Source organism: Elaeis guineensis, chromosome 16, assembly GCF_000442705.2.
Source record: "Elaeis guineensis isolate ETL-2024a chromosome 16, EG11, whole genome shotgun sequence".
NCBI classification, from domain to species: domain Eukaryota; kingdom Viridiplantae; phylum Streptophyta; class Magnoliopsida; order Arecales; family Arecaceae; genus Elaeis; species Elaeis guineensis.
Genome location: NC_026008.2, coordinates 34,181,991 through 34,195,316, shown reverse-complemented (window position 1 = coordinate 34,195,316; position 13,326 = coordinate 34,181,991). Strand labels below are relative to the sequence as shown.

The 13,326-nt window shown below is 34.5% G+C and overlaps 1 protein-coding gene across 4 annotated transcripts; it reads right to left on the bottom strand.

Annotated features, from left to right (window-relative positions):
• Positions 1 to 397: 397 nt before the first annotated feature.
• LOC140854358 (beta-amylase 8-like) lies at positions 398 to 4,294 on the bottom strand. Of its 4 annotated transcripts, none has more exons than XM_073250239.1 (6): positions 4,072 to 4,294; positions 3,461 to 3,625; positions 2,202 to 2,462; positions 1,471 to 1,683; positions 1,122 to 1,348; positions 398 to 699 (listed from the first exon to the last, which is right to left on the bottom strand). In XM_073250239.1, exons 1-6 carry the CDS (start codon positions 4,258 to 4,260, stop codon positions 675 to 677), a joined length of 1,080 nt encoding a protein of 359 aa, XP_073106340.1. In that variant the 5' UTR covers positions 4,261 to 4,294; the 3' UTR covers positions 398 to 674. The 4 variants fall into 4 exon arrangements, with proteins under 4 accessions (XP_073106340.1, XP_073106338.1, XP_073106341.1 ...); XM_073250237.1 differs by having other exon boundaries at positions 1,126 to 1,348; XM_073250240.1 differs by having other exon boundaries at positions 398 to 750; positions 4,072 to 4,293.
• Between the last annotated feature and the right edge of the window lie 9,032 nt (positions 4,295 to 13,326).

Sequence of the window (13,326 nt, the reverse complement as noted above, 5' to 3'; positions counted from 1 at the left end):
ATCTGAATATGTTTACGTTGCTCCAATCTCAAATGCAAACAGACAGTGAGGAGCTAGTATCTCATTGCCCCTCAGGATATCAAACATCAAATTTGATTGAAACCAGCAGACAGCAAGGAAGGAGAGCGTGGTCTTCGGTATTTAGTCCGTAGATCATCTTAACTTTAAGATGCATATCCCGAGCAGTGCAGTCTTAACGTGATCTGTATATTTCCAGCAAATAGAAACAGGGACACTAGATTACTCAGAAACTGGACATCCTAGGACCTCACACCAACCTCTTCTCTAATGCTGGGTCCAAACTAAAAACAATTTCCAGTCAGCTGGAAAGAAGAAGAAGAAGAAATTTTGATGATACCTATGAGACCAGGAAGTAGCATTACTCATAACAAGTATATTCCATGCTCTGTTTCCTGAAAAATCCGAAGGAACAGAGAAGAAATTTTCCTTTTGGTAGTAAAGATTAGTCACTTGAAGGTACAACATAATTCCATGTTTAAGCATCCTCAAGGACAGGATAATAATCATGACAGAATATTCGGCTAGTAAAAAGGAAAGCGTCGATGAATAATTGGGTAGATCAAATTACAAGGTTTTCAGGCCAAGCAACCAATATCAAGGATCGCACACCTGCAGGTGCTGTCGACAGTCATTATATTGGCAGTTGACTTCTATCACCCTCCTTCAACCGCAGACAATCTGAAATATTGCAGCATGAAAATTAAGCTTGGACGTCATTGACAACTTCCCCTGCAGATTAATTGCTATCAGGTAAGGTTCTAAGTAAGAAAAGGGAATGCTGTGCACATTTTAAGAGCTGGGAAGAGGAACGCATGCTCAGGTGAGATAGCAGAGGTCAGTATAATTTTAGGAGTGGGAAATCATGTACCTAGAAATGCCCATTTCTTGCTGGCAGTTAATAGTAAAGACTAAATCCACCTAAGCATAGAAGAGAACGAATGATATAATGATAGACAGAGAGTCAAATAGCTCTTGCCATTTCTCAACTATTCCCACTAGGAAATCATGATGTCCAGGGGGTTCCTACCACCAAGGATAATGTGTTTGTTATCCCCTTCATTATCTAAGCATAGCTTATAAGAACGTGCACCAGATCATACCTACCATGCATGCATTTGATGAAATTGTCCAGCTCTGAGAAGCACATTTCTCTTTCCATGAATACAGAAGTCAGCTGTTGGTATGTGAAGAAGGAGAGGTGGCGACGGTCCGGATCATTTCTTGGTTTTGCATTTTCTATGATTCTAATAAATGTCTCTCTATCGTGACAAGGAAGAGTACCATGAGCAGCTACTGCTAAACTGCGGTCCCAGGCAGAGTTCATCACCTAGAAAAACTAATGCAAATCAAAAGCTATTGTTGATTCATAGCAGAAAAGGACTCATAGCATCCAGAAATAAGGAAATGGCTGCAGAGATCCAGGACAAAAGAATAGAAAATTGTTGCAACCTGCCAGCTTAAACCTTCCAAGTCAGCCAATGCTTCGTCACTTTCCTGGGCAGAGTGCTGTGGCCCATAGCAGACAAATTTCATAGCCGCAGAATGTTTCTTGAGCATGTCGAAGATAGGAGAATAACCATCTTGGTTTGTAGGATTATAGAATCCTGCTGTAAGCTCTGCAGCATGGCTGGACGTCTTGTACCACCAGTAAACAGCTGGAATCTGCATAGTCATATAGCTAATATTATGTTTCCACAACCAAATTTCACAGTGGTGAGCAAAATATTTGTGTTGGCTTCTACAGAATAGCTTCGAGATATGATACAGAAGATTGTTTTCCCGTAGATTCAGGTTAAAATCCACTTGCACAATGAATAGTGCCATGTACGACAAGCATTAATCCATATATTTTGGGTTGGCATAATAAATGTCTTAATTTTTATTAATGGAAGTATAATTAGTTGGTGCAAACATTTTCACACCCTTAAAACCTATCATCAAGGCATTAAATACATTGCAGCATTTATCAGCCTACAGTAGATGTATTACTATTTAATGTGACAAGTAGCTTTAAATAAAGATCTGCGGATCATCAAATACAGATCACAAACCCAAATGCCTACAACTTCAAAATGATCCAGATGATAAGCAATTAAACAAGCTTTGCCAGATAAATTCCAGTAAGAGAAATGAGACACCGAGTTTTCTAGTAAAAGATTACCAAAATAATTTAGAGATACCTTTATAATTACTTGTGTCCCTTCAAATGCAAGATTTGCAAGCGATAATACTTGATCTGCATGGTCAATTAGGGTTTGTGCATACCAATGAAGGAAAAAGCGTCCATAGTAGCCATCATAATCACCTCTATCACAGAAGAATCCAGTTTCATGAGGCCTTGAATTATAATGCCCAGCATTGTCCGGCCCCCTGGCCCAGAATGAATGTCCACGCAACTTTGCTGCTCGTCGCAGATTCTGCTGCATGTACTTGTCATAGCACTGCCAAAGATCAAATCAATGAGAAGAAAGTAAAGATCACTCCAGTTTCGGATTAATAGTTCTACATACTTTTGTAAATTAATACAATCCACTTAAAAAGACTTAAATCCTTTGATACTAAATCAAAACAATATGTTGAAATCTTATTCTAAGAGATGATGTCTGTTTTTTCAATTTAAAGTGCCAGAACACCTCTGGCAATACTTTATAACTCACCAACAAGAGCTTATATATGTTAAATGACCCAGAGGATATCTAAATGGTCACACCACTTTTTACATTAGGATACCCTAGGCATCTCCAAGTACAATTTAAATTTTAGAAGTGGAACCACTTCCTAAAGCCCTATTAAACACTCAACTGAGTTTCTAACCGAGATGATATGGCTGTTTTATGAAAACACTACCAAATAAAAATGCAATTCTTCCATGTCATAGTGGTGGCATTAGCCCTTGCAATCTGTCAAAATTAACTAATGAATTCAAAGAAGAAATTCTTTGTATCTGTTGATAACTTGACCTGGTTATGTTGTGGCAGGAGTTGGAGTATGCTCTAAGATCTTTTGTAGTTTCGGTCACATTGGCCTTGTTTCCTGGATGGCTAGGATTCATCGTAGTAGGATTGAGTTCTCTACCAGCAGGTACACCTAATTATAGAGAGAATGGATCTAGCTCTTTAATGTGAACCAAATATTACAAAATTAAGTTTCTTAATGTGTATATTGGCTACCTTTCAATCTTTCATATTACTAATTCATCTATGGTCATTAGATATCTGGTTTTGTGAAGAATTCTTGAATGAATAATCTTGGGATTGCATTCTGTAATTTGTCTTTGCAAGAAAGTTTTAGTAGGAGATTTCTCATGGATTTTTCCTTACACTAGTCATGCGTTTGGTAGAAAATTATGAAAATGGAAATTAATAATTCTAAGGAATGACTAATCGAAGTATTAACATAGAGGGGAAATAGAAATGAAGATTAACCTTAAAACGGATACCTGAAACTCACCGATACCAGGGTACCTCCATCCAATTCTTTCTGGATGTGATGGGTATTTCAACTCCCCTGAAGCACCTAGTCCAATTTCAACAGCAGTAATGAAACCCTCTTCAAATAAGTCATTGAATTCCATACGGAAGCTTCTCATGAAGTCAAAGCAAACCTGCAGAAAATAGATTCAAATAAGCACAATGTGAAGACTTAAAAATGTTCAACCTATCTACACCCAGACAATGTCAATATATGTTTATAAGAAGTGAAAATAACCAGATCAGAAAAATTTTGCAAGTTCATCATAAAGCTTAGAATTATAGTAAGTGCAAAACTTATGATGGCCTCTCATAGAGGCCCCGTGGCACATGAAGTAAAAAGGAGTCCATGCGTGAAGCAGGTTTGTGGCAGCAAATAAAAAATGTAGAGGGAATATTCCAGATATAGATATAGATATAGATATATAATGCAAACAACAGGCATCTACTCCTTATATTTCAGTTTAAGTTTCTCTTTTCCTTTTTCCTTGGATCAAATTCCAACCAAGAAAAAGAAAAATTAATAGAACCTACATGAACAGAAATATCAACATAAAGCACAGTAATAATAATCAAATACCTCAATGCCAGTTCTTCCTTTCAATACACGTTCCTTGTCGATACCCCAAGAAAGACATTCTGTGTTTCTCCTCCCTTCACGATCTGTGAAAAATATATCCTGATTATCTTTTCCTATCTCTAGGACCCACTTTGGAAGGGAAATTGGTATTTCACCAGATGCATTTCCTCCGCACTCATGAAATGCCATTACTACCTTCAAAAGTTTAGAAAGAGAAAAGTTACAAGCAATTTAAGGATATTCAGTACGTCATCTATGGATTTTAGATGAAAATTAAAAATAAGTCTGTGTAAAGCATCAAAGTAGAGAATGATCCATTTAATAGTAAGAATGTGTTTACATCAGATCCAGATAGCAATCGCTTAAATGTATGCTTGCTTACATGGCTCTGCTCTAAATATCATGGACTAATAGAAAGTAATTTTTGTCTCAAGTCTAATTTTTTTCTTTTAGAGAGATTTATTTCTTATAGAACAAAACAATAAAATTTTTCATGCTGAAAATACCATCAGTCATACGGAAATAAATGACTAAGAATTCTAAAAAATATTAGCAGGGTTTTTTTTGTGATAGAAAGAACATAGTATATTTATTAGTGTTCATTCAAATAAAAGTTTGCACTCTCGTTATTTATTCCACAATGGACTAGAGATGTAGTACACAGACTAAATGTTTTGATGATTACGTATTATAAGAACAAATTTTATGAAAAAGTATACTAAAACCACTTTAATCCTGTTGTATACAGAATAAATAAAATAGAATGTGCAACACATCCACACACATTGAACAAGGTAGGGTGGATGGGTTGGCGGAGGGTTTTTGTTTTTTTTTTTTTTTGGGTGGGGGGGGAGGTGTCGGTCATTTTTATGGAGTTTTTGCTAATCTTTTCACCTAATCATCAACTCGATCAGGTTTCTTATTGACTAAAGCAATAAAGTAATGCGGGTCTATCTTTGACCTCATGGTCTCTTCTGCTCAAGTCCATCACAGCGTACCTCTTTCTTCCTCATCATAACCATGTATGATGCTTCTTGATAGAACAACCTTCCCCCATGTGATATGATCTAGCTATACCCACACATGAACATGTCCGATATGCCATTTCTACTGTCTTAAACTCTGGGGTCTGTTCGTAATCTTAACCTGTCACAGGGGAGTCAAGGGTGCCTTGCTAAGTGTAATGTTATGATCCCCTTTTTACCTGGATCACTTTCAGTAACTAATTCATAGCAGCATGATTTATAAATTTGAAACCCTTCTAGTAAACATCAGCAACCTTTGTTACCACTTAATTAATTTGAATTTGATTTCCTCAATCTGTCAGGAGCAACTGTGGCAAAAAATAATTTTATACTTTTCTTCCAATTTTAATTCTTCTATATTTAATCTAATTTGATTTCTTGATTGTGCAGTTGCTCTAGTCCAAAGACTCTTTAAGTGGACCAACATACTGGTCCATTGCAACCCATAGGAATCCCATGGGAAATATGTCATGGGTTATAGAAGCAAAGTCCTACATACAGTCATAGACTCCTTTTAAGTCATAGCTATCCAATAACATTTGTGTATACAACTTTCCTCATCTTTCCATTTCCCCACTAATAACTTTTCCTTACTACTTTAGAACACCTGCAAAGACCACCTTAAAAATATCCGATCCTCAAAAGCACTCCTCTCCTTCCATTTTCAACTATTATAAAAATTCCCCAAGGGTGACTACAGAAAAATGTTTCACTCCATCTTTTTCCATATTCATGTGCCATAAGGAAGACAAATGAGGCATTGGATAGTTGTACACCTCTATCTTCGATGAAGATCACCACATATCCCATGTATTGAGAGGCGAATCCTTCTCTAGGGATAGTACTCACACACTTAAATCTGGGCCATTCTAAATCTAAATCCTTTACACCGCCTAATTTTTATATCTTTATCGGTTGAGCAAAGCTTTTTCGTGTGTATATCTTTAAATCACCATTTTATTCACAAGGGAAATCTTCTCTCAAAATGTAGTCATTACCAGCATATCGTTTATTTCTAAAGGTTTTCTTTCAACATTTTCACTTTGGGGTTGAAAGTTGACTTGATTTTTATTTATTTTGGCCACTGTGTTTTGGATGCTTCCCAACTAGGTTGGTCAGCCCATTTACTATATTTCCCAACTAGATCCTCTATCAAAACTATCATCCTAGCTTCTCTAGAGCATCACATGTTTCTTGTGATGCTCATCTCCATAATGTGGAGAGGAGATATGAGAAGGAGATGCGTCGAGCAGAGGAGGACCGTCCTAGATCCCAGGAGGACATAGCAGCCGTACAGTATGACAATATTGAGCTTAGGCCCTGTTTGCAATATTTGGGGTAAAGCTTGATGAGTTAGTTCATGGCATGCCTCTCAGCATGCCTCTCCCATCGGTTCCTGACATCCTTGCTGATACCTATGATGATGACTCCATCGATGATGATGGATGTCCTCCTATGATCAATATTATTTTATATTATTTTTAATCTATATATTTTCATCATTTAGTAAATAATTAGTTTACTAACTTGATTTATTAATCTATTATAGGTCCGTGATATGGTTTGGCATATGCAGTTTTATTTTGTATGGATGTATATATTTTCATATGATATTTTATATGGTTGTATATATATTTGTTTTGGTATATGTGTGGTTGTAAAAATGAATACAATATTTTGATATATATATATATATATATATTGTATTATTATTAAAGCAAAATAAATTTGATTATGACATATGTGTGAATGAAGAAGGTAGTGTACATATTGTGTATATATTATATATTTTTATTTATCTACAGGTTTACAAAAAAAAAATATAAAAAATTATCATGAAAGTAATTATTTTTTTGTTAAAAAAATAATTAGCGATGCAAAATAAGCACAGGTAAAATCCTTTAACGATGCTAATTAGCGTCGGCAAATAATATATAACATCGCTAAAGAACGTGTCGGGGTGCCGGACATATCACCATTAGCGACGCTAAAGGTTTTTGCCTACGCTTATTTTCTATCGCTAAAACCAATTAGTGACATAAAATAAACGTAGGCAAAACTCTTTAGCGATGCTAATTAGCATCAGCAAATAATATGTTGGGTCATCAAAGGATGTGCCCGGGTGCCGGGAATTTCACCATTAGCGATGCTAAAGATTTTTATCTATTCTTATTTTTCATCACTAAAACCAATTAGTAACACAAAATAAGCATAATAAAAATCTAGATTTTTGACGATGCAAATTGAGCATTGCAAATTATTTTTTTCGATGAAATTTAGCATCATAAAATTTAATTTTTGTGATGCTTATTTTAGCATAGGTAAACATTTGCGTCAGTAAATTATTTTACCAATGCTTTTTAAGCATAGGTAAATTAACTATTTTTGATACTAATTTTGCATAGCTAAAACATCTTTTTGCTGATGCTTGTTTTAAGCATAGGTAAATAATCATCGATGCTAAAAAAAGCATCGATAAAAGTCAAGATTTGCCAATGAAAAAGTATTTTTATCGGCCAAAAGAATTAACGACCCCCCTTTTGTCGATACATATTTGTCGACGTATTTTACATCGGTAGTCATATTTAGCTATGCTTTCTTGTTATTTAGCTATGATTTTTTTTCATAGCTAATTATCTTATTTCTTATAGTGACTTCTTCATATTACTTACTTTTTTACGGAATATCATTGCTTACTTAGGCAACGAGATCCAGTTACTTGATGGGAAACTAATATTTAAAACTTATCCTTTATTTTTATTTTTATATTTATGAAGGAATTGCATGTATCAGGTCATTCCATTTATATCCATAAGAGATAGACTTTCTTTAGATAACAAGGGTGATTAGAAAGGCATAGAAATTAATTTTTATTCTATTCATAACTATCTATTAGATTTTATTAATATGTAGTCCCTCGATATTTCATAATTTATCTAAATTATGCATCAATTGCTACTGAAATACCTAAATCCTCTCAAGTCTAAAGTATAATAGGTCTATGGACACCCATATTTTTTCAAGATGTAAATTTACCCTTTACCCCTAAAAAAGTTAGAATTTAAGTACAATATAGCAAAAATAATATAGCAAAAATGGGATAAACGAAAAAAAAAATGAAGGCACCTAAGGAGAAATCTTCAATGAGCTCTCCTCCCAACTTCGCCGACATTATCCCTAATGGAGCAGCATCATTATTGAGATAGAATTTGATTAACCTAAACAAACTAAAAGAAACATGAAATTAAAAAGCAAGAAGCTGGATTGCCTCCCAGAAAGTGCTAAGTTTGTAGTCTTCAGCCGGACTAAACATTGATAGTCAATGGCTCAACAGGAGACTCCCATCTCGGTTGAGTCATCTGGTCAGTAAGCTCTCGTAAGACCACTAGCAGCTCCTCTTGTTTTGGATTTAGGTTTGATGCAACTGGTAGGATTTCTGCTATACATACTTAACGTGCACGGGGAGAGATTTACACAGGCTGGTCTTTGAAGTTCTAAGACCTCTAACCTGCATGTTAAAGTGGCAATTTTGGCCTCTATGGTCAGGAATGTCGATATTTGATGCATTCCATCTCTTGAAGGTGTGGATCTTTCTAGCTTTTTGATCATTTTTCATTGTAAATTTTTCTCAACTAGATCTTCTAGAAATTATCAGATCTTGTTGGATTCTTTATACATGAATTGATCCAGGCACACAGACTCTAGCATAGTTCTAAAATTTGAGTCTAGCCCCTCGTAGACTATTTGACACGACCTCTAGATCTTTATTCCATGGTATGGGCATTGGATCAAGAAGTTCTTAAAGTGGTCAAAGCATTTTCAAAGTGACTCGCTAACTAGTTGGTAGAATTGGTTAATCTCATTTCTAATTCTAGCTGTCTTATAATAGGAAAAGAATTTTTTTAAGAACATTCGTACAAAACTCTCCCAAGTTGTGATAGATTGGTTTGGAAGGCTGTATAGCTACTTTTTTGCATTATTCTTAAGGGCAAAATTAATTAGTCTTAATTTGATCTCATCTCTGAAAGTTGTTGCAGCCTCATAGTTACACAAACCTCTTCGAATTCTCTAATGAATATATATGCATCCTCTATTCTAGTAAACTTTGGAAGTATATTAATAATCTGAAGTTTAATTTCAAAGTGATTTGTAATAGGTTGGGGCAACCTAATGTAAGAAGGTTGGACGGACCTAATTGAGTAATATAAATTCTTAAAGATTTGGAGCTGATTGGTTTCTTCCATTTTAGAGATTTCGGGATTTGAAACAAAAATTGAATTGGTTCTAACTAGTCGACCTGATATCCTTCTCCACGAAGGAATTGGAGAAGTCACTTTATTTTCTTTTTTTTATTTTTGATTTTTTTAATTTTGATTTAATTTAAAGAAGAAGAGAGAAGAGGAACGAGATATAGATGAGAAATTAATTTTTTATTTTTATTTTACAAACACGTTACATAAAAAAAAATAACTAGGGTTAGCCTAAATTTAAACAGCTCCTAACCACCAAAGTTGTCTTTGAGTACTTCAAGTTATAACTAACCAACTAACTGATCAAATAAGTATAAGATTGATGGGAGGCTCTCCGTACTTTCACAACGGATCTAATTAAAGAACCACCATTCTTCAGGACTTAATCTTTGAATCACTTACCACAGATACCAGCTAATTGATTAATTAGCATCCAGTCCAACTCTTGGGCTTTCTTATCCTAATGAGCTCGAATGTCCTTAAGGTTAGCGTCCAATTGATTTTATTTAAATGTTAGAGCTAATGCAAATAAAAAAACTTATTTGTGAGCTAAGAAAGGATGATAAAATCTTCATCTTATCTTGTTTAGGTTCATACCCTTAAAGTAGTTTAGATATGCTTATGTACAGCCAATAAAAATAAATAAGTTTCAAATAAAAATTAATAACAACTAAGATATAGTGAGTATACAAAAAGGAAGAAATAGGTTAGAATATATACCTAACTTTCAGCACTCACCAACTTAAATTAAAAATATAAATTAAAAACATGCCAAATCCCTGACAACGGTGTCAAAAATTTGATGTATTTTAAATTATAACCGTAAGCGTACAGTGTGTCATATAGCATTTTCAATGAGTACAGATCGATCCCACGAGGAATTAGATGTTTTTGTATTTGTATTAAACTTTTGCTCAAGCGAGCTTTGACAAGAAGGTGGTGATGGTTTGTATTAAGAACTAAAGATGCAGAATAGAAAAGAAATACAAGAATATAATATTTAAAAATTTTAAGATTTTTTAATCCACTAGACCCCTGATTTAGATATCTACACGGTTGGTTTCTCTTTTGTACCCAAACCTTCCTTCTTAGTACATGACACAACCAAGTATAGGCTATGAATAACTTGGAAACAATGGTCTATCAAGTTTATTCTCATGTACTAATTAAATTACACATCTTTTCTAATTTTTGAATAAGCATAGATTATAAAAGGACTTAACCTAACTATGATCTATCAAACCCTTATTGCATATGAGAAAAGGTGATGATGAATCTCTACTTCAATTATCTATCTTTGATCATTGCTTAAGCATGGGCTATGAAAAAATTTTGACCCAACGATAATCCATCAAGATTGATCAAGAGAAGAAGGAATGTTGAGATTCGAGAGAGGGATGATCTCTTTAAGAAACAAATATTTCTAGCTTCATCACAAACCCCAAAGGGTTGCTTGGCTAGATATGATTTAAATGGAGGTGTAGGAAGAGATTAGAAATATTAAAATAAGTTAATTCTAGTGCTGAAAAGTAATTGTAGAATTTTAATTCATAAGAAAAATTGTAAAGAAAAGAAACTATCCAAATGCTAAAATTAAAGCTTAAAAAATTTTAATTTTAAAAACTACTACATAAGAGAGATCAATAGAAATAAAAATAACAACATTTATTTCTAAAATAAAACTGCATTGCTATAATAAAATCCCAACTCTTAAGCCATTAAAGAGGCTTAGAGTTGGTTTCAAAATAGAAAAATAAAACAAGAACAAAAACACCTTAACTAAGATCTTCTCTCACAGCTTTCTTTTTCCTTCCGATTCTCTCACCTTCTCCTGACTGACTCTTCTTCTCTTCTGTTGGAAGGATGGAAGAAAGTGGAAATATGGTGGCTAAAGAACCTAGGGAGCATAGAGAAAGAGATATTAAGGAGTGAATTTATGGGATGAATGCCTCTAGGTTGAAACCTTAGAGGTTTTTTATAGAGGCTAGGAAGCTTTGGGATTAATTGGTGTAGCAATATGGGACTAAGATGAAAGTCTAGAGTTTCTTTTAAGAGACTATATGAGGGGCCCTTAGCGTGAAGGGTGGAGATTTAATCTAAAGGACCAAGGGCGCTGAATTTAGGCATTGAGAAAGAGACAAAGGAAGAGAGGGCGCAAGTTTGTTATGTGTAGGAAAAGAAGGAAAGGAGGGAGGCGCAACTTGGTGTGAAGAAACAAAGAAAAGAGGGGGCGTGAATAATTTTTAGCATGAAGAATGGGGAGGCGTTCGTGAGTTAGTAGGGACGCTAAAAGAAAAAAAGGGATGGGATTTGGGATGCCAAAAAGAAAAAGAGAGAAGTTTGTTGCATTAGTTGAGGCGTTGAGAGGAAGTTGGAGTGCTAAGAATTAAGTGGTGTGCGCCAAAATGATAAGAAGGGAAAGAGTTTGCTATAAAAAAGAGTTGAGATATGGCGTTGGAAGGAAAGAATTTGGGATGTGAGGGATTTTATGCGTGAGCAAAAAAAATGAGAGAAGGATTAGTGTGAAATTTATGCGCTAGAAATAGCGAGAGAGAGAGAGAGAGAGATAGGGTTTCATGAGTTGGCACCTTGAATGAGAGCCCTTGGATCTTTAAGTCGATGCATCCATAGCCCTTGGATAGAGTGTCCTAGATCTCTTAGGGTTTGGTGCTTGAAATATCATCCGTAGAGTAGAGCAATGCCTCTCCACCGTTGGATTGTTGCCTTATTTGATTAATCCTTCAAATTGATTGCTCTGGTGCATTTGGATCTGAGTTAAATCTAATTTTTCTTAACCTTTTAGGCCCAATCTCTTATTTATCTGCAAAATAGGATATGAAACATCAAATTCTACAAGAATTGAATCAATTATCAGAGAATTTAGTGCTTCTAAGTCCTATTTAGTATACTTAGCAGTGGTCTATTTTTGCTTCTCCTCCTTTGCTCTATAACCAATTCTTTAGAATCTGTATCTGTCATATCTTGCTTTTTTTATCTGTTTGCTTCGTTCAATATACTATTTTTCATCATAGTCAAGATAAGTTTGTCACTGATACTGAAATTTCTCAGCATCACCATTAATATCTCCCAACTATCTAGTAAGAAATTTAGTTTGCACCTCATCATCAAGGAGCAACTTCATCATAGCCAACTAATTCAGAATCTCCTGAAAGTTTTTCAAGTGCTCTAAAGCATTATGTCCATCCTTATACTTCAATTTCACCAATCTTCTCATCATATAGGCTTTATTCTGTGTATTCTTCTACTAATATAGATTCTCCAACTTCTTTCAAATCTAGAAAGCATCTATCTCTATCGCAATATCATAGATCACACTCACATCAATCCACTATCTGATCGTAGCTGTGACTTTTTTGTTCAACTTTTTTCACTCATCAGTATTTACATTATCTCGCATGTTTTTCATCAATTCAATCAGCTCAAACAAATTTCAACAATATAATAAATTCTCCATCATCATCCTCCATAAGGAATAATTAGATGAAGTTATTTTAACCATACTGGATTTATCCTCCATTTTAACTTGCACAAACCACACTGACTGTTGACTAACCACTACATACTCTGATACCAGTTGTTGGGGCAAAAGGGCCACAAACATAATTATTCTCAGGATAAATTCTATTCTTTATGTGCTAATTAAAATGGACAATAACTCAACAATATCAAATCCAGCAAAATATAAATCAAGACAAGCACAAGAATATCAGATTTACATGAAAAATCCTCCAATATGGAGACAAAAATCATAGGACCAAAGTACAAATCAAACTTTCACTATCACCAAATAATGGGTACAGTAAAATTTCTCTCAAATGTATTTGAAACTCTCCAATCAATATACAAAACTCATCTCAATATAATACATCAAATACTACTGAGAAATATAAGGAGAAAAATAAGACAGATCTCACCAAAACAGGTATAAGTGAGTTATACAAGAGGAGATTTCATAACGA

Coding starts and splice junctions, on each gene's coding strand:
- LOC140854358 (XM_073250237.1), bottom strand. CDS start 4,260: ATGGCATTTCATGAGTGCGGAGGAAATGCATCTGGTGAAATACCAATT. Junction 1,684..2,201: donor GGACACAAGTAATTATAAAG/GTATCTCTAAAT, acceptor ATGACTATGCAG/ATTCCAGCTGTTTACTGGTG. Junction 700..1,125: donor TTTCATCAAATGCATGCATG/GTAGGTATGATC, acceptor GCAATATTTCAG/ATTGTCTGCGGTTGAAGGAG.